The 26,117-nt window shown below is 37.2% G+C and overlaps 1 protein-coding gene across 7 annotated transcripts in view; it reads right to left on the reverse strand.

Moving 5' to 3' along the window:
* ANKS1B (ankyrin repeat and sterile alpha motif domain containing 1B) overlaps window positions 1–26,117 on the reverse strand; it is a gene marked incomplete at both ends in the record, with an annotated part of 1,174,646 nt that overhangs the window by 951,115 nt on the left and 197,414 nt on the right. For all 7 annotated transcript variants that reach the window (XM_082850046.1, XM_082850043.1, XM_082850045.1 and 4 more), the window contains 4 exons: window positions 4,754–4,920; window positions 5,887–6,000; window positions 9,838–9,939; window positions 19,388–19,463. In XM_082850046.1, coding sequence (XP_082706172.1) covers window positions 4,754–4,920; window positions 5,887–6,000; window positions 9,838–9,939; window positions 19,388–19,463 — 459 coding nt within the window. The remainder of the gene's footprint in view (window positions 1–4,753; window positions 4,921–5,886; window positions 6,001–9,837; window positions 9,940–19,387; window positions 19,464–26,117) is intronic.

Raw genomic sequence — 26,117 nt, forward strand, 5'->3', positions numbered from 1 at the left:
AAACCCCAAAAAAACATAGGCAGAACACTCTATGACATAAATTACAACAAGATCCTTTTTGACCCACCTCCTAGAGAAATGGAAATAAAAACAAAAATAAACAGATGGGACCTAATGAAACTTAAAAGTTTTGCACAGCAAAGGAAACCATAAACAAGACCAAAAGACAACCCTCAGAATGGGAGAAAATATTTGCAAATGAAGCAACTGACAAAGGATTAATCTCCAAAATATATGAGCAGCTCATGCAGCTCAGTATCAAAAAACCAAACAACCCAATCCAAAAATGGGCAGAGGACCTAAATAGACATTTCTCCAAAGACGATATACAGATTGCCAAGAAACACATGAAAGGATGCTCAACATCACTAATCATTAGAGAAATGCAAATCAAAACTACAATGAGATATCACCTCACACCAGTCAGAATGGCCATCATCAAAAAATATACAAATAATAAATGCTGGAGAGGGTGTGAAGAAAAGGGAACCCTCTGGCACTATTGGTTGGAATGTAAATTGATACAGCCACTATGGAGAATAGTATGGAGGTTCCTTAAAAAACTAAAAATAGAACTATCATATGACCCAGCAATCCCACTACTGGGCATATACCCTGAAAAAACCATAATTCAAAGAGTCATGTACCACAATATTCACTGCAGCACTATTTACAATAGCCAGGACATGGAAGCAACCTAAGTGTCCATCGACAGATGAATGGATAAAGATGTGGCACATACAATGGAATATTACTCAGCCATAAAAAGAAATGAAATTCAGTTATTTGTAGTGAGGTGGATGGACCTAGAGTCTGTCATACAGAGTGAAGTAAGTCAAAAAGAGAAAAACAAATACTGTATGCTAACACATATATATAGAATCTAAAAAAAAAAAAAAGGTTCTGAAGAACCTAGGGGTAGGACAGGAATAAAGACACAGATGTAGGGAATGGACTTGAGGACATGGGGAGGGGGAAGGGTAAGCTGGGACGAAGTGAGAGAATGGCATGGACATATATACACTATCAAATGTAAAATAGATAGCTAGTGGGAAGCAGCCGCATAGCACAGGGAGATCAGCTTGGTGCTTTGTGACCACCTAGAGGGGTGGGATAGGGAGGGTGGGAGGGAGACGCAAGAGGGAGGGGATATGGGGATATATGTATACATATAGCTGATTCACTTTGTTATACAGCAGAAACTAACACAACAATGTAAAGCAATTATACTCCAATAAAGATGCTAAAAAAAAAAAAAAAGAACAATGCTCAGAGTCAGCCAAAACAATTATGATTTAGTTGGTCTGCCATGATACCTGAGGGTGTCAGTATTTTCTGAAGTCTTCCCAGATAAGTCTAATGTATGACCATTGCTGAGAGTCACTGTTTGAATCCCTCCCCAGAACATCTGACATATAGTTACCACTTTTATCTTCTAAAAATGTCACCTTCATGAAAGAACTCCCATACTCAAAAGTTATTCCCCTCAGCATCAATATTAAACTTCTGACTAGCTCCCCAAATCTAATTATTTGTCCCTGTTCTCTAAGTAAATAGTTGAGTGGTAAGGGGTATGGCTCCAAGCCCCAGACTGCCTTTGTTCAGATCCTGGCCCTGGTACTTACCGTATAAACTTGGGAAAGTCATACAATTTCTCTGTGCCTTCGTTTTCTCATCTGTAAAATGGGAGGAATAATACTACCTATATCATAGGGTTAGTATGAGGATTAAATCGGTTAATATAAATAAAGTGTTCCATCAGTGTTAAATATTATCGTTACTTATCCAGCTTTACTCCCCACTACATTTCAAAACAAATTCTTATGGTAAATCATCCTCATGTTAAATGCTAGGCCTCACCTTTGTGCTTTTGCACATCCTATTTCTGCAGGCTAGAATCCTCTCCCATTCATTCATTCCAATACAAGTGCAAAGAATGTGTCCCCTTCCTCCATATCCCAGTTTAATTTCTCCCTACTACCATGAAGACTTCAATGAATAGCTATAAATCACTAACCTCTCCCTTTAAAAAAACATTCCTTTGGCCACAGGGTAGTTTATTATAAGAAATGTAGCTGGGAAGTAATGACATTGGCTCTGAGTTTGAATCCTAGATCTGTCAATTGCCAGCTGAGTCATTTCCCAAATCTGTAACTCCATTGTTAGGATTACTGTGTGGATTAGGTGGCATAAGTCATATGAAGCATTAGAACAGCAAATAGCAAGCACCTAATAAATGTCAGCTCTTGTAATATATATTTGTTGTTTATATGTTAGTCTTTTCTGCACACTGCAATCGAAGACTTCTTGGGGTAGAAATTTTGAACTCCCTGAAGTCAGAAACCGCATCTCATTATTGCTATTATAAATTCTATAGCTCACAACGTGGTAATGACCATCTATATCAGGTGATCTGTAAGTACTCAATTAAATTTTTTGCATAATTTGAGAGTATAATTCATTTTAAAAACTTGGAAAAACACTTTTGATAAATGGAAACAGATATTCAACAAAACAAGAATGACCCAAATAAAACACAGGCTGTAGAGAAGATTCTAAGAAATTGCATTACTTTTAAACATTCAATAACAAGTTCTATCGGATTCAACTTCTGAAAGGCCACTTCCAATAAAGCCTTTTATGTGTCTAAAATCCTTTAGATTTTTCTCATTTCCTAAAAAATAAATACCAAAATTCTCACCCTGACATTCAAAATCATCCATGGCCTGACCTTGACCTATCTTCTAATCTTACCTCCCATTGTCCCCCTTTATAAACTTTATTATTCCAGATAAATAGAACTGCTTGCTCTTACTCATATGTACCCTCTGCTTTTCTGCCTCACGTAACCTTTAATATTTTGTATGACAATATTTTCAAAGAACTCAATATAAAGTTTGTCACAGGAACAAACAGTGATTGCTTGTATGGAAGTACAAACTTGAATTTTGAACTTAACTTCAACTTATGAGCATTCATTTCTCCCTTACTACTATCACAATAACAGTCTTTGACTTACAGAAAAACTTGGCCATCATTTCCCCAAATTATGTCACCCTCTAAATGCCAAAAGCCCCTGCCATCCCCACCCAAAAGCTGTAAGTTTGAATTACGTTCTCCAAGCAGATCATGTAGAGCCCAAAGTGTACAAGATACCAATTGAATAAAAGAAAAAAAATTAGATCTTCTATTTTACACTTATTCTTTATCCTCTTCACTTGAATTTCTCTTGTAGTATATGCCCCATAATTTATAGCATATATTCGTAGAATACGTGTGTGTATATATGTGTGTGTGTGTGTGTGTGTGTGTATATATATATATATATATAAAAAAAATTATAAATACATTTGGGATGTTTGCTCAAAATTTGTTTACTACTGGTGCCTACAACAAGAAAAGATTAGAAACCACTGGTCTAGAAAATTAGGGCTTTCAGAAAATCTGTGGGTTAAGAAGTAGAGGGTCCGAAGCAGCCACTTAAGGGACCTGAACACCATGTACTGTTTATGTAGGATAAATATGTTTTAATTTCTAACCAATTTTCAAGGAAATGTTGAAATGTAACTGGTTTGTAATTGGAGTTAACATAGACCTGTTTTAGATTTATTTAAAACAAGGAGTTTTGTCCTAACATTAAAATTACTATAGTAAATATTTCATCAATATAAAAATTTCATTTGGTAAAACTACAAGTAATTACTTCAGTATATATATAATTAATCATAATAATTCAAAAGAGCTTTTATTGGAGCCAATAATGTGATGTTTTCAAAAGACAGGGTGGCAAAGGATAAAAAGAAAAAACAGGCCTAGAAGGTAAGACTGGCCATGGACCTAGACAAGCAAATACTACCCTGGGAAACTGTCACTGCTCACATTCAGTAACTAAATGAAGTAAATGTTCTCATAACAGTCACTATACTTAGCAATTGTTTTTTTAGCTTTCATAAATAAAATGACATACTTAACACAATCCACTCTATTATGGGCTTTTGAAGAAAGTGTAATATTTCTATAACAAACTAAGTTCTAAAAGTGAGAAAAGGATTCATATCATAGTAATGCATTTCCTTTAATACCAATGCATCCTATAAATCCTTCCTCTATAGGATAAAAGACAGGTACACAAATCTTGACTTTAATCTGATTGATTCTCTACAATTTTTCTTGCTATCGTGTTAACATAAAAATCCAAATAAGCAAGAATCTCTAACACATGATTTAAATTCTGAGCTTATAGGTTGCATGCAAATCCATTTGGATTTGCATAAGATTATAGAAATATGCAGGTCAAACTTTCCACAACGTCTCTCACCTATTATGACTTACGGAGTGGCTGGGGAAGTATATACGCATGGCTCAGCTTTGTCTTTCTTCTTCAAGATGGGGTTAGACTCAGATCATAGAGAAAACAGGGAAAAGAGACAAAAGGAAGGTTTTCTTTTTTCTTTGGAAACCAATATCATTATGCCCAATAAAACTAAAAGAACATAAAGAAACTATGAATTCATGTGTTAAGAGGGTCTAACAGTGAGATCATCACAATCCATAAGCGATTTATCAAAGCATTTCTTCCCTACACATGCAGTGAGAATGAAACACCAATGAATATCAGGGCAAGAGCAACAGGAAGCTTGACATTTGACACTGGCTAAATCTGAAGATAGGATAACACATAAATCCTATGCCTCTCAGGTACACAACAAACTGGCAAAGACAGACGCATTGTCTTCTTTCCCCCCTTACTTACTACACTCTGGCTTCCATTTTTCCCAAGTTCTTCCTCTGAAATCTTGCTCAAATTATCTAAGTAGTGGTCTGATATTGTGTGGCACAAATCTTCAAAAGAATAATCCTTTTCTTGACAGAGCTTTATTTCATCCAAGAGTTTTGATAATTCACCAGTCACAGTTTCACCTGTAAGAAAACAGTAAATTTTTCAAAAGTTTCAAGAAAGAATACTGCGAAAACTTGATGTTAAACAACAAAAATATAACTAGTATGGTGCTAGAACTCAAAATATGGCAAACAAGATTAAGTTGTCAGAAAATTTATTTTGCTGAAAGCAAGGTACTAAATCATAATTAGTACAATAATGTTAAAAGACAAAGAGAAATTCCAGTTTTGCCTATTTTTATTCTTTCTCAAAATGGAAATAAGTATTGAAGGTTTACATATATGTAGTACATAAAAGCATCTGGAATTACAATTCCTAAGGCTTCATTTACTACAGCATTTAATCTTCAGTAGTCTTTTATGGGCATTATACTTCACTGACAGAATTCATTCAACAATTCATTAACAAATTTGAAATGGTGCTGGGAGCCTACTTCCTAGGTTCAATAAAAAGAAACAGAACGTATTTAAACAAATAATTATGTAAGTAATTAATAAATTATGATATAAAGGGACAACAGAAGGAACAGATATATAATCTGCATCAACTGTCAACATGACTATTTTGTAGGCTGCATGCAAATATTCATTTTTTTCTAATTATTCTCAGAAAGGAACTTCATCCCAATAATTCATTCTGAAAAAAACCTAGCAGTTACAATCCATATATAAATATTTTTATTCTACATTAAAAACATACCTTAGGAAAAATAAGTCAACTGTGAAATACCCACTCCATGTAAACTTCACGACAGCAGGGATTGCTATCCCTTTGATCACCACTGTATCTCAGGACCAAGAATACTGCCTGACAAATAGCAGGAGCTCAATAAATGTTGACCGAATAAATGGATAAAATATAGAGTATAACTTATTAGACCTGACATTTTCACAAGTATGAGCCTTTTTGTACATATAGGACAAACATAACAGTTTAGTACATAGCAGACTAGTATCATTTCAAGGGTTTTACAATTAGCTACTCACTTTTGGTCTTCTGGGAAGGAGACTCAACAGGAGATGAAATATGTGTTTCTTGGGTTGTATCTTCCTGTATGTGTGCTTCAAGGACTGTTGATCTTCCCACGCCATCTAAATATTCTGTGTATATAAGTTTTTGAAATTACATACTTGAATTCATTTATTTAAAAAACTTTAACTTTGTTTTATTTATTTTATTTTATTTTTTTTTCGGTACGCAGGCCTCTCACTGTTGTGGCCTCTCCTGTTGCGGAGCACAGGCTCTGGACGCGCAGGCTCAGCGGCCATGGCTCATGGGCCCAGCTACTCTGCGGCATGTGGGATCTTCCCGGACCGGGGCACAAACTCGTGTCCCCTGCATCGGCAGACAGACTCTCAACCACTGCGCCACCAGGGAAGCCCTATTTTGTTTTACTTTTGATGGTCATTTTTTCATTTATTTCTTTATATCCTAAGTTTTTAAAGAACTTCAAAAAATCAAACAAACTGAAAGAACTTCATGATGAGCTATTAATTTAAAGCTTTTTAATTAAAACAGAAAAGATATTTTAGAAGAGACTCATGAATACTTTTTCTGAAAACTAAATTTTTGTCACAACCTTTCCTTAACATCCTCAGTTTCCGTAAATATATCCTACCTGAAGGTTGAAAACTCTCTGAATGATGCTTTGAATAGACTTCATCCCTAAACAGGGGTATCAAATTCAGATGGATATAATGATCAGTCAGGTAACATACATGCATGAAGTGGGATAAGTTTAATTTATGATGGTGTTGTAATCTTGTAAGATAAGCACAATTGCGTATTGAACTTTAGTTCAACAAAGAAATAATGTTCTTCCCCATTCTTTTCTTACTGACATTTATTTTATTTTTTTAATTTTATTTCATTTCATTTTATTTGGCTGTGCCGCATGGCATTCAGGCTCCTAGTTCTGTGACCAGGGATCAAACCCAGGCCCTGGCAGTGAGAGTGCAGAGTCCCAACAACTGGACAGCCAGGGAATTCCCTATTATTGACATTTTACCTTTTTTTTTTTTTTTTGTCCCACACTCAGCCTGTCTCTCATTTTTCCAATTCTGATGAGGATATAATAATAATAAAACTTAAATATTGCTTACTATGCACCCAGCAGTGTTCTAAGTAATATAAATTAACTCATTTAATCTTCACAAAACTATGACACAGGCACTAGTACTATCTCAGTTTTAAAGGTGACAACTAAAGGGGGAGGATTATTAACTTGGCCACGTTCATTCAGCTAATAAGTGGCAAAGCCAGATAGATACAAGAAGCATCTCACTTTTCTCTTAATCATAAGAAAATAGCATCTGAATGCAAGGATAAATGTCGATTAACATTCAACCTCAATGTAACAAAAAAAAATGGAAAGCCTGCAGAGCCTGGTTAACCAGAGAGCAGATGCCCCATCTAAAGTTCGGCAATGAAGTAAAACGAAAGCCTGCATTTTTTTGAGAAACCCAAACTGGGGAGTTAGCTGAAATCCTAGATTTTTAAATGCTGAAAGCTAATTCAATTTTTACAGAAACACAGTGTGAGCCAAAAGTATGTGATCTAAACAAAACATATCTGCTACCCGCCAAAAGGCATTCAGCCCACAATGGATGGTTTACAGCCTCTGGCTAAGGGGTTAAATCAATACTCGCACTTCTTTATTCCGAAGGAACCCCTTCTTCTTGAAATTCACTTAAGAAACTTTGTGCTATCATGCCAACCACTTTTGTTTTCATACTATCCAAATAGTTTCTATCTAAGAGCAATTCTACTAGGCAAATTCTAATAGGAAAAGAAAGCAACTTATGGGGTTCTATACTGAAAATTTCTGACTCAGGCAGTAATTTTATCTACTATAAATTGTCTTTACTACAATAACAAACTTTTTCATAAGACTTAAAATGTACCAGTGATTTGGGACTTCCTTGGCGGTGCAGTGGTTAAGAATCTGCCAGCCAATGCAGGGGACACGGGTTTAAGCCCTGGTCCAGGAAGATCTCACATGCTGCGGAGCAACTAAGCCCATGTGCCACAACTACTGAGCCTGCACTCTAGAGCCCACGAGCCACAACTACTGAGCCCACGAGCCGCAACTACTGAAGCCCGAGCACCTAGAGCCCATGCTCCGCAACAAGAGAAGCCACCGCAATGAGAAGCCCACCACACAGCAACGAAGAGTAGCCCCCGCTCCCTGCAACTAGAGAAACCCTGCACACAGCAACGAAAACCCAATGCAGCCATAAATTAATTAGTTAATTAATTTAAAATAAATAATAAAATAAACTGTACCAGTGATTTGAAAAGCAGGAATGCAGAGAATATGTGTTCACATTCTAAAATTTGACAATAATTTTAAAAATTCAAAGATGTCACAAATACTCCATCACAAATTGGCATACCTAATGAATCTTGACCATTTAAAAGAACAGACATTTACTCCTATATAATAACATTTTCATCTAAGTTGAACCAGTGCAATATGTTAGAAATGTCTGTAATTATGTCATGCCCCCTTTTTAGTGGATGACATTTATTTTGCTTCTCCTGAGAGACATATTATGCACAAGTCTCAGTTTTTTTAAAGTTCAGTTAGAGGCAAAAATCCAATATGAAATACAAAGTGCCTAGAAGGGAAAGACTTCTTTAAATACTGTATATATCACTTTTTTATTTTTCACTTTTCATTCAACTTGACTTTAATTTGAATTAATATGACAAGCCATACTTGTATCCGCCTCTGATTTATCTCTATATGCGCTTGACTTGCAATTAACTTCTTTATTGACAAGAAAATTGTAGGGGTTTGAACTTCCCTGAGAGGTTTCAGAAGTAAAGAAAGAAAAGAACATAATGACCTCCTGTAGTGCATCTATTCTTTTCCCCTCTTTGGGCTTTGTTGACTCCTGTATCTATTATGCATGTCTCCTGCTCAACATGGTTTTAATTCACCTATCTCCTTGCAGGACAAAGCTGCTCTTCAGCTTCTCAAATGATATCCATTGGCACCCATCCCACCTCCCTCTATTACATTCATAGCCAATCTGTAACAACTGTAGGGGATAATCCCCACTGAACAGTGCGGGAGCTAAGTGGAAAGGAAAGAACAAACAACTGGATTTTTAAGGGAACATGTTACATATCAGGCCTAATCACCAAGCAGAAACGGAAAGCACTTAAATTTAAACTTTTCATAAAATTTTTAGATCAAATGGGCAAGTATGTAATCCTGAAAATGAAAAAGTAGTACCTAGGTGGTTGTCAAACCTTCAATAGACCTAGTAATTGCAACTAACTACAAATGTACTTAAAATGACCTTTATCAAAACCAAAGGCTGGCAAGACTGAATGATCTTGTACTACTGGATTTGGTAGGAAATAATCTGTATTCTTTCAACTAAGTACAATTGTGTTGTTGTTAACCCAGCATTTACACACCAGTTCTACCACTCAGAATAGGACATATAAGTTTGAGCAAGTCACTTAGCCTCTTGGAGCTTCAGTTTCCCTCACGTGCAAAAAGAAGAATAACGATATCTGACTTACCTACCTCACAGTTATAGAAAACAGACAAAATAACAGAAAATCCCTGAAAACTCTTAAAGCATTATTCAAGTGTAAGATAATACCTCAGCATCATTACTTTACAGTCCTAATACCTTCAAGTTCATAACTACATATTTATTACATGTGTTTAATTAAAAACGCTTTTTAATATCACATAAGTAAAAAAATTTTAGCTTTTAAAAAATTACTGAGCAGTTAAAATACCGAAATAAAACATTAAAAGGTAGTAATTATTATTGAGCTTAAAAGTATACCAGAAAAAAAAGCAAATAATAAGTTCATTCAAAAGTAAATGTTAAAACCCAAGAGAAAACTAGGACAGTTTTAATTTAATCTTAACTGTAACGCAAACTCATCCATCATTCAATACTCTTTACCTTGTAAGAGACTTGCAATCTGGAGAGATTTCTGAGATGGATGTTCTTTCAGAATGTCTAAGACAGTTCTACCTAAGCTATCTTTTATGTTGGCATCAATTCCTGAAAGAAAAAGAAAAACCCACTAGATGTACACAAGTGGGGTATCATTAGAAGATACAGTCAATACATAACTGCTCTAATTTCAAAAGTATACAGACCAAGTACTTAAGGTGATTTTTTTAAATTAAGACACACACACACACACACACACACACACAAAGACACACACACACACGATTTTAGTAAGAAAGAAGGTGGGAGACCACTGATGCCAAAGATTAGGAACATTCTTGATAATGAATTAAGTCTTAAAGGGCACTGATCTATTCATTAATATTGTTTTTTCAGATTATAGCTAATTGAGGTTATAGCTAGTTAACTAATGGTAGACTATCAAGCTGAAAAATGTTACTGATTTAGAATTTAAATTCCTAAAGTATAATGGTCATTTTATATATTCTGTATAGTATGGTAAAAATAAAAATAATGTACCATGTAAGTAGTATAAGAACAGTCTTAGAATACTTTAGTATTCACAAAAGTTGAAAAAGCAGGATTATTTTGAATTATTGTCCAAATACAAAGTCAAATATTTAATATTTATTTATGCAAGATTATATTCAATGTCAGCAATACTCATCAAATACCTGGTGAGCAAACTTCTTAAAGTTTGTAACTGAAATACCTTTGGAATTATTTTAATCCTCAAATGTTTATTGTAAAGAGATTTTATTGTAAAGAGTATAATGAAGCAAACAGCAAAAAGTTTATAAACTTCCCAAATATCTAAGCACAAACAAAGCCAGGTTTCAGGATCTAGCCTCAACAGTTAGTTCATTATAATAAAATTATTAGTATTTGCTTAAATTTTTATGGAAATGTGTTACCAGCACAAAGTTAATTGGTTGCCTCATTTATTATATCATCGTGTTACATATCAAAGTTACATATACATGAAATTTTAACTTCACGTAAGAACAATCACAATGCAATAGTCTGCCAATACTTTTCATTTAACATTTTTACTGAGGAAAATAAACACACTAAATATAGTTTAAAACACAAAAGACTCACGTCAGTCGTTTACAAGCATAAATTTGTATCCATGCCTTATTATTTGAATATTATTTTATTTATTTTTGTATACAGCAGGCTCATATTAGTTATCTATTTTATACATATTAATGTATATGTGTCAATCCCAATCTCCCAATTCATCACACCACCACCACATCTGCTCCCCACCGCTTCCCCTCCTTGGTGTCCATACGTTTGTTCTCTATACCTGTGTCTCTATTTCTACCATGCAAACTGGTTTATCTGAACCATTTTTCTAACTTCCACATATATGCGTTAATATATGATATTTGTTTTTCTCTTTCTGACATACTTCACTCTGTATGGCAGTCTTTAGATTCATCCACGTCTCTACAAATGACCCAATTTCGGTCCTTTTTATGGCTGAGTAATATTCCATTGTATATATATGTACCACATCTTTATCCATTTGTCTGTCAATGGGCATTTAGGTTGCTTCCATGACCTGGCTATTGTAAATAGTGCAACAATGAACACTGGGGTTCACGTGTCTATTTTTTTTTTACATGTTTATTGGAGAATAATTGCTTTACAATGGTGTGTTAGTTTCTGCTTTAAAACAAAGAGAATCAGTTATACGTATACATATGTTCCCATATCTCTTCCCTCTGGTGTCTCCTTCCGCCTACACTCCCTATCCCACCCCTCTAGGTGGTCACAAAGCACCAAGCTGATCTCGCTGTGCTATGCGGCTGCTTCCCACTAGCTATCTATTTTACGTTTGGTAGTGTATATATGTCCGTGCCACTCTCTCACTCTGTCACAGCTTACCCTTCCCCCTCCCCAAATCCTCAAGTCCATTCTCTAGTGGGTCTGTGTCTTTATTCCTGTCTTACCCCTAGGTTCTTCATGACATTTTTTTTTTCTGATTCCATATATATGTGTTAGCATACGGTATTTGTCTTTCTCTTTCTGACTTACTTCACTCTGTATGACAGACTCTAGGTCCATCCACCTCACTACAAATAATTCAATTTATTTTCTTTTTATGGCTGAGTAATATTCCATTCTATATATGTGCCACATCTTCTTTATCCAGTCATCCGATGATGGACACTTAGGTTGTTTCCATCTCCTGGCTATTATAAATAGAGCTGCAATGAACATTTTGGTACATGACTCTTTTTGAAATGGTTTTCTCAGGGTATATGCCCAGTAGTGGTATTGCTTGGTCATATGGTAGTTCTATTTGTAGTTTTTTAAGGAACCTCCATACTGTTCTCCATAGTGGCTGTACCAACTCACATTCCCACCAGCAGTGCAAGAGTGTTCCCTTTTCTCCACACTCTCTCCAGCATTTATTGTTTCTAGATTTTTTGATGATGGCCATTATGACCGGTGTGAGATGATACCTCATTGTAGTTTTGATTCACACTTCTCTAATGATTAATGATGTTGAGCATTCTTTCATGTGTTTGTTGGCAGTCTGTGTATCTTCTTTGGAGAAATGTCTATTTAGGTCTTCTGCCCATTTTTGGATTGGGTTGTTTGTTTTTTTGTTATTGAGCTGCAAGAGCTGCTTGTAAATTTTGGAGATTAACCCTTTGTCAGTTGCTTCATTAGCAAATATTTTCTCTCATTCTGAGGGTTGTCTTTTGGTCTTGTTTATGGTTTCCTTTGCTGTGCAAAAGCTTTGAAATTTCATTAGGCCTCATTTGTTTATTTTTGTTTTCATTTCCATTTCCCTAGGAGGTGGGTCAAAAAGGACCTTGCTGTGATTTATGTCATAGTGTTCTGCCTATATCTTCCTCTAAGAGTTTGATAGTTTCTAGCCTTACGTTTAGGTATTTAATCCATTTTGAGCTTATTTTTGTATATGGTGCTAGGGAGTGTTCTAATCTCATACTTTTACGTTTACCTGCCCAGTTTTCCCAGCACCACTTACTGAAGAGGCTGTCCTTTCTACAACGTACATTCCTACCTCCTTTATCAAAGATAAGGTGACCATATGTGCGTGGGTTTATTTCTGGGCTTTCTATCCTGTTCTATGGATCTATATTTCTGTTTTTGTGCCAGTACCATACTGTCTTGATTACTGTAGCTTTGTAGTATAGTCTGAAGTCAGGGAGCCTGATTCCTCCAGCTTCCTTTTTTGTTCTCAAGATTGCTTTGGCTATTCGGGGTCTTTTGTGTTTCCATACAAATTGTGAAATTTTTTGTTCTAGTTCTGTGAAAAATACCAGTGGTAGTTTCATAGGGATTGCATTGAATCTGTAGATTGCTTTAGGTAGTAGAGTCATTTTCACAATGTTGATTCTTCCAATCCAAGAACCTGGTATATCTCTCCATCTATTTGTATCGTCTTTCTTTCATCAGTGTCTCATAATTTTCTGCATACAGGTCTTTTGTATCCTTAGATAGTTTTATAACTAGATATTTTATTCTTTTGGTTGCAATGATAAATGGGAGTGTTTTCTTGATTTCACTTTCAGATTTTTCATCATTAGTGTATAGGAATGCAAGAGATTTCTGTGCATTAATTTTGTATCCTGTTACTTTACCAAATTCATTGATGAGCTCTAATAGTTTTCTGGTAGCATCTTTAGGATTCTCTATGTATAGGATCATGTCATCTGCAAACAGTGACAGCTTTACTTCTTCTTTTCTGATTTGGATTCCTTTTATTTCCCTTTCTTCTCAGATTGCTGTGGCTAAAACTTCCAAAACTATGTTGAATAAGAGTGGTGAGAGTGGGCAACCTTGTCTGGTTCCTGTTCTTAGTGGAAATTCTTTCAGTTTTTAAACATTGGGGATGATGTTGGCTGTGGGTTTGTCATATATGGCCCTTATTATGTTGAGGAAAGTTCCCTCTATGCCTACTTTCTCCAGGGTTTTTATCATAAATGGGTGTTTAATTTTGTCAAAAGCTTCCTCTGCATCGATTGAGATGATCATATGGTTTTTCTCCTTCAATTTGTTAATATGGTGTATCACATTGATTGATTTGTGTATACTGAAGAATCCTTGCATTCCTGGAATAAACCCACTTGATCATAGTGTATGATCCTTTTAATGTGCTGTTGGATTCTATTTGCTAGTATTTTCTTGAGGTTTTTGCACCTATGTTCATCAGTGATATTGGCCTCTAGTTTTCATTCTTTGTGACATCCTTGTCTGGTTTTGGTATCAGGGTGATGGTGGCCTCGTAGAATGAGTTTGGGAGTGTTCCTCCCTCTGCTATATTTTGGAAGAGTTTGAGAAGGATAGGTGTTAGCTCTTCTGTAAATGTTTGATAGAATTTGGCTGAAAAGCTATCTGGTCCTGGGCTTTTGTTTTTTGGAAGATTTTTAATCACAGTTTCAATTTCAGTGCTTGTGATTGGTCTGTTCATATTTTCTATTTCTTCCTGATTCAGTCTTGGCAGGTTGTGCATTTCTAAGAATTTGTCCATTTCTTCCAGGTTGTCCATTTTATTGGCATAGAGTTGCTTGTAGTAATCTCTCATGATCTGTTGTATTTCTGCAGTGTCAGTTTTTACTTCTCCTTTTTCACTTCTAATTCTGTTGATTTCAGTCTTCTCCCTTTTTTTCTTGATGAGTCTGGCTAATGGTTTATCAATTTTGTTTATCTTCTCAAAGAACCACCTTTTAGTTTTATTGATCTTTGCTATCATTTCCTTCATTTCTTTTTCATTTATTTCTAGTCTAATCTTTATGGTTTCCTCCTTCTGCTAACTTTGGGGGTTTTTTGTTCTTCTTTCTCTAATTGCTTTAGGTGCAAGGTTAGGTTGTTTATTTGAGATGTTCCCTGTATCTTAAGGTAGGATTGTATTGCTATAAACTTCCCTCTTAGAACTGCTTTTGCTGCATCCCATAGGTTTTGGGTCGTCCTGTCTCCATTGTCATTTGTTTCTAGGTATTTTTTGATTTCCTCTTTGATTTCTTCAGTGCACTTCGTTATTAAGTAGTGTATTGTTTAGCCTCCATGTGTTTCTATTTTTTACAGATCTTTTCCTGTAATTGATATCTAGTCTCATAGTGTTGTGGTCGGAAAAGATACTTGATACAATTTCAATTTTCTTAAATTTACCAAGGCTTGATTTGTGACCCACGATATGATCTATCCTGGAGTATGTTCCATGAGCACTTGAGAAAAATGTGTATTCTGATGTTTTTGGATGGAATGTCCTATAAATATCAATTAAATCCATCTTGTTTAATGTCATTTAAAGCTTGTGTTTCCTTATTTTCATTTTGACTGATCTGTCCATTGGTGAAAGTGGGGTGTTAAAGTCCCCTACTGTGAATGTGTTACTGTCGATTTCCCCTATTTTGGCTGTTAGTATTTGCCTTATGTATTGAGGTGATCCTATGTTGGGTGCATAAATATTTACAATTGTTATATCTTCTTGGATCAATCCCTTGATCATTATATAGTGTCCTTCTTAGTCTCTTCTAATAGTCTTGATTTTAAAGTCTATTTTGTGTGATATGAGAATTGCTACTCCAGCTTTATTTTGGTTTCCATTCGCATGGAATATCTTTTTCCATCCCCTCACTTTCAGTGTATGTGTCTCTATGTTTGAAGTGGGTCTCTTGTAGACAGCATATATATGGGTCTTGGTTTTGTATCCATTCAGCCAGTCTGTGTCTTTTGGTGGGCGCATTTAATCCATTTACATTTAAGGTAATTATCGATATGTATGTTCCTATTCCCATTTTCTTAATTGTTTTTGGTTTGTTATTGTAAGTCTTTTCCTTCTCTTGTGTTCCTTGCCTAGAGAAGATCCTTTAGCATTTGTTGTAAAGCTGGTTTGGTGGTGCTGAACTCTCTCAGCTTTTGCTTGTCTGTAAAGGTTTTAATTTCTCCATCAAATCTGAATGAGATCCTTGCTGGGTAGAGTAATCTTGGTTGTAGGTTTTTCTCCTTCATCACTTTCAATATGTCCTGCCAGTCCCTTCTGGCTTGCAGAGTTTCTGCTGAAAGATCAGCTGTTATCCTTATGGGGATTCCCTTGTGTGTTATTTGTTGTTTTTCCCTTGCTGCTTTAAACATGTTTTCTTTGTATTTAATTTTTGACAGTTTGATTAATATGTGTCTTGGCGTGTTTCTCCTTGGATTTATCCTGTATGGGACTCTCTGTGCTTCCTGGGCTTGATTAACTATTTCCTTTCCCATATTAGGGAAGTTTTCAACTATAATCTCTTCGAATATTTTCTCAGTTCCTTTCTTTTTCTATTCTTCTTCTGGAACCCCTATAATTTGAATGTTGGTAAGTTTAATGTTGTCCCAGAGCTCTCTGAGACTGTCCTTGGTTCTTTTCATTCTTTATTCTTTATTCTGCTCTGCAGTAGTTATTTCCACTATTTTATCTTCCAGGTCACTTATTCGTTCTTCTGCCTCAGTTATTCTGCTATTGATCCCTTCTAGAGTATTTTTAATTTCATTTATTGTGTTGTTCATCATTGCTTGTTTCATCTTTAGTTCTTCTAGGTCCTTGTTAAATGTTTCCTGCATTTTCTCTATTTCCAAGATTTTGGATCATCTTTACTACCATTATTCTGAATTCTTTTTCAGGTAGACTGCGTATTTCCTCTTCATTTGTTAGGTCTGGTAGGTTTTTATCTTGCTCCTTCATCTTCTGTGTTTTTTTCTATCTTCTCATTTTGCTTATCTTACTCTGCTTGGGGTCTCCTTTTTGCAGGCTGCAGGTTCGTAGTTCCCGTTGTTTTTACTGTCTGTCCCCAGTGGCTAAAGTTGTTTCAGTGTGTTGTGTAGATTTCCTGCTGGAGGGGACTAGTGCCTGTGTTGTGGTGGGTGAGGCTGGATCTTGTCTTTCTGGTGGGCAGGTCCACCTCTGGTGGTGTGTTTTGGGGTGTCTGTGGACCTATGATTTTAGGCAGTCTCTCTGCTAATGGGTGGGGTTGTGTTCCTGTCTTGTTAGTTTTTTGGCATAGGGTGTCCAGCACTGTAGCTTGCTGGTCGTCGAGTGAAGCTGGTTGTTGGTGTCGAGATGGAGATCTCTGGGGATTTTCGCCATTTGATATTACGTGGAGCAGGAAGGTCTCTTGTGGACCAGTGTCCTGAAGTTGGCTCTCCCACCTCAGAGGCACAGCACTGACTCCTGGCTGCAGCACCAAGAGCCTTTCATCCACACGGCTCAGAATAAAAGGGAGAAAAAGTAGAAAGAAAGAAAGAAAGAAAAAGGATAAAAGAAAATAAAATAAAGTTATTAAAATATAAAATAATTATTCAGAAAAAAAAAAAATTTAAGTAAAAAAAAAACCAAAAAACAGATGGATAGAACCCTAGGACAAATGGTGTCAGCAAAGCTATACAGACAAAATCTCACACAGTAGCATACACATACACTCTCACAAAAAGAGGAAAAGGGGAAAAAATAATAAATCTTGCTCTCGAAGTCCACCTCCTCAATTTGGGATGATTCATTGTCTATTCAGGTATTCCACAGATGCAGGGTACATCAACTTGATTGTGGAGATTTAATCCGCTGCTCCTGAGGCTGCTGAGAAAGATTTCCTTTTCTCTTCTTTGTTTGCACAGCTCCCGGGGCTCAGCTTTGGATTTGGCTCTGCCTCTGTGTATAGGTCACCGGAGGGCGTCTGTTCTTCGTTCAGACAGGATGGGGTTAGAGGAGCCGCTGATTCGGGGGCTCTGGCTCACTCAGGCCGGGGGGAGGGAGGGGTACAGAGTGCGGGGTGAGCCTGTGGCAGCAGAGGCCAGCGTGACATTGCACCAGCCTGAGGCGCACCATGCGTTCTCCTGGGGAAGTTGTCCCTGGATCCCGGGACCCTGGCAGTGGCAGGCTGCACAGGCTCCCCGGAAGGGGGGTGTGGATAGTGACCTGTGCTCGCACACAGGCTTCTTGGTGGCGGCAGCAGCAGCCTTAGCATCTCATGCCCGTCTCTGGGGTCCGTGCTGTTAGCCGCGGCTCGCGCCCATCTCTGAAGCTCCTTTATGCAGCGCTCTTAATCCCCTCTCCTCACACACCAGGAAGCAAAGAGGGAAGAAAAATCTCTTGCCTCTTCGGCAGGTCCAGACTTTTCCCCGGACTCCCTCCTGGCTAGCCGTGGTGCACTAACCCCCTGCAGGCTGTGCTCAGGCTGCCAACCCCAGTCCTCTCCCTGCTCGCTGACCGAAGCCCGAGCTTCAGCTCCCAGCCCAGCCCGCCCCGGCGGTTGAGCAGACAAGCCTCTCAGGCTGGTGAGTGCCGGTCAGCACCGATCTTCTGTGCGGGAATCTCTCCACTTTGCCCTCCGCACCCCTGTTGCTGCGCTCTCCTCCGTGGCTCCGAAGCTTCCGCCCTCTGCCACCCACAGTCTCCGCCCGCGAAGTGGCTTCCTAGTGTGTGGAAACCTTTCCTCCTTCACAGCTCCCTCCCACTGGTGCAGGTCCCGTCCCTATCCTTTTGTCTCTGTTTATTCTTTTCTCTTTTGCCCTACCCAGTTACGTGGGGAGTTTCTTGCCTTTTGGGAGGTCTGAGGTCTTCTGCCAGCGTTCAGTAGGTGTTCTGTAGGAGTTGTTCCACGTGTAGATGTATTTCTTATGTATCTGTGGGGAGGAAGGTGATCTCCGCGTCTTACTCTTCTGCCATCTTCCCCCTTTCTCGCATGTGTCTTTTTCAATTATGGTTTTCTCTGGGTATATGCCCAGGTGTGGGATTGCTGGGTCACATGGTAATTCTATTTTTAGTTTTTTAAGGAACCTCCATGCTGTTCTCCATAGTGGCTGTATCAATTTACATTCCCTCCAACAGTGCAAAAGGGTTCCCTTTTTTCCACACCCTCTCCATTATCCATGCCTTTTGATCTTAAAAAAATCTGACCTCAGTTCCAATTTTATTTCAGTCATAATATACATATGGAGACAAATAAGCCTACTTTGTTTTTCCTTCAAAGCTTTCCCTCTAAAAGGTTCCCTTTAAATCACTGCAGCTTACAAACAGTAGCTACTCAGTTGATGAAGTAACTAGAAGGAGAATTTACCTGAAGGACAGGGAACTCTAATTTCTGTTTACCATTATTCACAATATAAAAACCTAGGGAAAGTAGTACACTCTTTAATAAACCAAGCAATTGTCTTAACTTCACGGGGATCAGTTCCACCCTCCTATAGAAGGCAGACATTTCCTTTTCTTTTTGGTAGTTTTTATTTTAATGTGATTTAAGTGTATAAAATTATAATTTCTAAAAGCTTTTTATTAAAGTATCTACTGAGTAAAGGAAGGTACACATTGTTATCAGTTTTTTTCCCTAAACATTGAGGCTTAATTCTACATGGTATGAATACGTACCTGCAATTTAGAGTGAACGTAAGAAATAAGGGTGATTGTCAAGAAAAAAAAAAAAGTGTCATTTTCCTATGTCTACTCCTGAAATACAAATAGTTTTTGGCAAGATAGCCCCTATGGAGAATCAAGATAAGTTCCATGGAGAATCATGATAGTTACCTGTTTCTAACAGAACTCGCACAACATCTACCTTTCCAAACAAAGCTGCTTCGTGAAGTGCACTCCCTTTTTCTGTCTGGAAAAAAAAAAAAGAAAAAGGAAAAAGAAGCACAGTTGCATTAGGAATGCTTAGGTTAAAAAATTCTGTCATTTTATGTATTCATACATATTCTCTGTAATCTTAGCACTCTGACAGAAAGGTAGTGTGAAATAAAGAAGAGATTCTAAAAACAAAACCCAAAAGCTTGAATTTGTGAAACACCTCTGCTTCTGTGTAGCCATTTGACCTTGTTATGTTGGTAATCTTCCTCATCATAGCATTTATAGTACTACATTATAATGTTATGTGATTGTCTATTCCCTTTAATAAACTGTAAGTTTAGTGGAAATGTAGATATCTATTTTTTTCATCATGGTATCACGAATGCCTAGAAAAAAGTACCTCAAAAATGTAGACATTTAAGAATTATTTTGAGGGTAAAAGGTAGAAGGTAGGAACATAACATAGAAGACAAGAATATTTGAGCATTGCAGGGAGAGATTGGTTTCTGCCTTGAGGAAGATCAAGGAAGATTTCAAAGAGGAAGCTTTTTTAGCTATACATTAAAAAAAACTTTTTTCCTCTCAAGAATTTTTAAATGTCTACCAGGTCCTTAGTATGTGCACATGTCTCTGTGTGTTAAACTGAACACTGTCATTATGGCAACTTTGTCCTCTTGTACTAAAAGTAATCTCTAGTATGGGATTTTCATCTCAATACAAAAAAGAAATATCACTATAAAATAATATATAATGTAAAAATGTTTTTAATTAATAAAATATTATTGTATAATTAACCCAGTATAAAATGGTTTATAAATGCATTGTTAAGGAGGCTTGAGGACCACTGAAGATCTATCAACGTGATGTGAATTTATTGCCAAAAAGGTATAACTGAAATGCACTTGATTTATAATTTTCTGGGTATGATATGTATAGACACTAATAAACATGAAAATATAATAATTTATAAATATATATAGCACTATACAGAAGGAAAATTAAACTGTAGAAACTTATGCAGCCCCTTAAAACAATGTTTCAATGTGTGGCATAAAAAGTTAATTTTTTTCACTCCCTAAAAAATAGCCCTTGAAATAATCTAATTCTTCTCACTCTCATTCTATGTCTTTCAACCAACTTTCTTACTACTAATTTGATTTCCTTCAAATTTTCACAAAAGTTTGGACTTAATGTTAGAAAAACCCTTCCTGGAATAACACCTTAAAATTCTGAAAAACTAAACAATATTTTAAATATAGAGATGAAAAGGAAAATGGAATTCCTCAGAGCCTGGGGAAGGGAATGAGGGACAGAAAGTATGAATCCAGGCATTGAGCACTGGAAGAAGAATTTGTTCAAGGAAATCTACCAATCCCTGATAGATTAGTACCTGGGCTTTAACCAAGGTGGGACTGGGAGGGGAGCAGGAGACAAAGTCTGAAGCTCAAGTAAGCTGAGAGGATAGATCAAGGACTCCTACAAAAATTAAAACCCCCAAAGAACAACAGCCTCGGTAAAAAAAATAAAATAAAAATTAAAAACTTGTTACAAAAATCTGTTGCAGAGAGGGAAAGTAAGATTTTAGCTCTAAACAGATTAGAATGACAGAAATAAATCCCACTGCTCTAAGAATTCCTAACCACAATTCTGTCCTCACAAGGGTTTGAGGCCAAATTTAACACAATCTCTGTGCCCCTCAGAGCCAAAAATGTAGAATAAAGTGATTTGGGTTCATAGTACCAGAGGCAGACATAAATGCTTAGCAGAAGCAGATATAAATCCTCTCTGAAAAAATACACTTTAAACTCAGGCCTCCAAGAGTTCCAAGAGTTAAAGCTTTAAAAAACACAAATTCAAATTTAGAAACCACTGAACATGAAAGGAAGTAAGTCACTATGAGTAAGAAATAGTAGAAATAAAAAAGAAGATAATGGACTTCCCTGGTGATGCAGTGGTTAAGAATCCGGCTGTACAGTACAGTCCAACTATACTTTTGTTTGTACTGTCCAACGGTACAGTCCAACTATACTTTTGGACTGTAAAAATTAGTCAGTCTTTCCAAACCCATGGTTGATGTAATTAGCTTCTTTGATAAGAGAATGTGAGAATTGTCAAAATGGAATGGATCATTCTCATAAACTTAAGGGAAACAGTGGAACTAGGAACTATTTACTGCTATCCCAGTATTACCACAAATAGTATAAAATTTAAATAGGTCAAATTTATAGACTTTTCCTTTTCAAAATATAGGTTAATTCCATAATATTTTGTAATTTATCATCCCCTACCTTGAGTCAGCATCTACTCTTCTCATTCAAATTACTTACTACCATTCTGTTCACCTCAGCACTCTCCCCCAAATCCACAATCCATAATTGGCCAAACCTTGAAAAACCGTGTTCTCATGAAATAATATTTAGTCTAAAGCATTCTAAAAGCAAGTGGAATGTATACAAAGAAATAACACTAGGACTTCCCTGGTGGAACAGTGGTTAAGAACCTGCCTGCCAATCAATGCAGGGGACGTGGGTTCGATCCCTGGTCTGGGAAGATCCCACATGCCACGGAGCAACTAAATCCGTGTGCCACAACTACTGAACCTGCGCTCTAGAGCCCGCGAGCCACAACTTCTGAGCCCTCATGCCACAACTACTGAAGCCCACATGCCCTAGAGCCCACACACCACAACTACTGAGCCTGTGTGCTGCAACTACTGAAGCCCACGTGCCTAGAGCCCATGCTCCGCAACAAGAGAAGCCACCGCAATGAAAAGTCTGCACACCACAAGGAAGAGTAGCCCCCCTCACCGCAACTAGAGAAAGCCTGCACGCAGCAACAAAGACCCAACGCAGCCAAAATAAAGAAAGAAAGAAAAAAGAAGGCAGTCTTAGGAGAGAGCTGACACTGGCTGTGGATGCAGGAGCAAATGGGCCCACAGCCCTCAGTGCCCCTAAAAAAAAAAAAGAAATAACACTAAAATAGGTGAACCCAAATTTGGGGCCTGCTTTTCCAATGGATCAAATTTCTCCATTTCTTTAAAATTAATCATTTAAAATAAACATAGTTTCTGAATAGACAATTATGCAGTTGATAATATAGTAACACTTCAATATTTATACAGTAAACAGATAGGAAGCACTCACAACGTCTTAGCACCTTTCAGGGAAAAAATAAAACCTCCAATCACAATTAGTGATGAAAACAGCTTAGTGAGAAGACATGACCTGATATATATCTTAATGCTGAATTGCTGATAAAAGCAAAAGAAATTCTCTCTCCAATTGGAAATGGCTATTAAAGTTAAGTCTCAGCAGCACCAAAACTGAGAAAAACAAATGGTAGGAAAAGGGGAGAGGATATAGAAAAGAATGTTCCTATTTTTAAGCCCTGGGTTTTAGCTTCGTTTTTGGTTTGGCTGTATGTATTTCCCTGATACATGAAAGCTCAATTATGCATTTAAAGAGATCTTTGTTATATTTTATCCAAAATCTCTAGATGTTTCAAAATGGCTTTTTGGGTTGTATTCTAAGAGTGCCAAAACAGCAGACAGAAAGGGGATGTGAAGATGTCAGTTTGCCTGCACTGGTTCCCCCTTCCAAATTTAACACTCTAACCATAGCCCTTCTGAAGCTTGCAAAAGAGAATGACCAGATAAAGGAAGACCAATTTTTTATTAAAGGAGAAAATAAATAGAACAAAGATATAAAGTGGGATTGTGATGATGATCAGTACAGAAAATAGCACAGGTAGCAGGGAAAATAAAAACTATTGAGAAACAAGACCCACTACCAAAAGAAGTAACAACCAGTTAGTAAAGATAAACTTGATAGAGAAAAAAGAAGAAAAGCCAATGAGAATGGCATTTAACACAGAAGTAACAACCCCTGATGCCCTGGCTGGTACCAATTAGCCCTGTAGGCATCTCTTGGGATGAAAGGTAAGAACTTAAAAGATAAGAACATCCTAGCCTTTGTAAATGAATAAATGTCTAAACAACTTGAGAAGCAACAGATCCTTTGTACCCTACATTAGCTAGACTATATCCAGAGTACTGTGTTCAAGCGTGGATACTAAACTTTCACAGGAACATCAACAGATTGGAATATGTCCAGAGAAGAGCATCCCAAAACAAGAATCTAGAAAAACATCATGTGAAGAATAGCTGAAAGTTATAAGTAGGTTTAGACTGGGGGTGGAAATGGCATAAGAGAAACAGGATGTGTCTTCAAAAAACTCAGAAATACCATTTCTCCTATTCTAAAGAAGATCTCTTCCTCTCCTCCTATTTAAGTAGGGACTTCTGGCCAATGTCTTTACCTTTCCTATCTTCCTTCACTTCAGTCTCAGAGGAAGCATCCATTCCCCTCATTAAAGCTAATCCTCGTGCTCGCTTCGGCAGCACATATACTAAAATTGGAACAATACAGAGATTAGCATGGCCCCTGTGCAAGGATGACCCACAAATTCATAAAGTGTTCCATATTTTTATTGCATAGCATAGGGAACTCTACTTAATGTACTGTGGTAACCTAAATGGGAGGGAAGTCCAAAAGGGAGGGGATATCTGTATGTGTATGGCTGATTCATTTTGTTGTGCAGTGGAGGCTAACACAACATTGTAAAGCAACCATACTCCAATAAATTTTTTTTTAAAAAAGCTAATCCTCCACTTGTGCTTTTTTTCTATCATTTTCTGCTTCTTGAATTTTGCTCATGAAGTATCTTCACCATTTTCTTGCATCTTCAATTTCAGTCTCTTCATTGGATCCTTCCACTCTCCATAAAAATACATACTTTTTCACTATCTACCAAAACAAACAACCATAGAAACTTCCTGTGAACCTGCTATGATTTCAAGCTTCTATCCCATATCTCACTTTTCCTTACTCCACACTTTATTAAATATCATCTTCCCTTTTGAAGGCAAAATTTTTGTCTATTCTGTTGGTGCTATATCCTCTGGCACATAGTAGGCAATGCCTGGCACAGAGCAGGCACTCCATAAATACATGGTGAATGGATGAATTGATTATTATAATTGTACTGTCTTGGCATTCCTCTTGTAACTAACTGCTTCTTTACAGACTTCTTTTCCAGAAACTACCTGAATAGTCTTTATTCGGCTTCTTCTCTCTCACTATAGTCTCTTTCTTGTAAACCCATCTGTTTCCATGGCTTCATCTCTCACTTCTCTGAGCTAGCACCATTTAAGTGGCACATCCTAAGAAAGACTTCCCCAACCCTTCATTCTCAAACACAAGAACCTGCTTTTTTCCTTTATACCACTTACTGCAATTTGTAATTTTTGTTTGTTTATATGTTTATTTTCTGTTTTCGCACCCAGGCTCTCAATTCCATAAGAGTAGGGAACAAATTTTCTTGTTGATGTAGCATGTGCCTGGTATCCTCTCCTCAGAAGGCTGGAGGGGATATGGTGTTCTGAAAGGGAAACTAGGGGGAAGGAAACAGAGTCGCTAAGGTGGTAAGTGAGACAGATCAGGGAAGGCCTCCCTATTAAGGTGACATTTGAGAAGATACCTGAAGAAAGTAGAGGAGGAAGTCATGCAGGTTAGTAAGGCAAAGGCCTTATGGTAGTAGCACACACAGTGTGTTCCAGCAAGAGCAATGAGGCCACTGTGGCTGAAACTATATGAAAATGGCAAAGAGTAGCAAGAGGTAGCTTCAGGGAGAGTGGGACTAGGTCAGATAAGACACTGTCAGCCACTGTAAGGAGTGTGGCTTTTGTTCCAAGTGAGCTGGAATACCAGTGAAGGTTTCTGAGCAACCTGATTTAGTTTAATGGGATCACTTATAGCTGCTTTGTTGAAAATAGACTGAAGGAGTCTGTTATGGACTGAATGCTTGTGCCCCCCCCCCAAATTCATATGTTGAAGCCCTAAACCCCAATGTGACCGTATTTGGTGATAGGGACTTCACAGAAGTAATTAAGGTTAAATGAGGTTGTAAGGGCGGGAACCCAATTCTATGGGATTGGTGTCCTTATAAGAGGAGGGGGAAACATCAGAGAGCTCTCTCCTTCTCTCTCCATTTGTGCACAGAAGAAAGGTCGTTTGAGGACACAGGAGAAGGCAGCCATCTACAAGCTCTCACCAAGAACCAAATTGGCCAGAACCTTGATCTTGGACTTTCCAGCCTCCAGACAGTGATAAAACAAATGTGTGCTGTTTAAGCCACCCAGTCTATGGTATTTTGTTATAGTAGCCCAAGCAGACTAATACAGAAGCAAAGGAAGAAGCAGGGAAACCAGTTAGGAGGCAAGAGATAATCAAGACTTGGGCTCTGGTGGTAGTACTGAAGGGAATGAAAAGTACTGAAATTCTGGATATAGTTTGAGCACAAAACCAATAAAATCTGATGAAGAACTAAATTAAAATGTGAAGAAACCCTAAAGTTTGGGGCCAAACAACTAGAAGAACAGCACTACCATCTGCTGAAATGGGAAATATTGGAAGATGGACAAATCTGGGGAGAAGGGGTTATGGAGGCTAAATACTCAGTTTTTGGAATGCTGAGTTTGGATGCCCATTAGCATCCAATAGACATGTCCAGCAGACACCTAATTTAGAGTTTACGGTAAGGTCCAGGATGAATAAATAAAATTTTTATTGTTAGATAAAGATGTCATTTGAAGCTGAGAGACTGGATGAGGCCAACTAGGAAGTAAGTA

Source organism: Leucopleurus acutus (assembly GCF_964270905.1).
Source record: "Leucopleurus acutus genome assembly, chromosome: 11".
Lineage (NCBI taxonomy): Eukaryota > Metazoa > Chordata > Mammalia > Artiodactyla > Delphinidae > Leucopleurus > Leucopleurus acutus.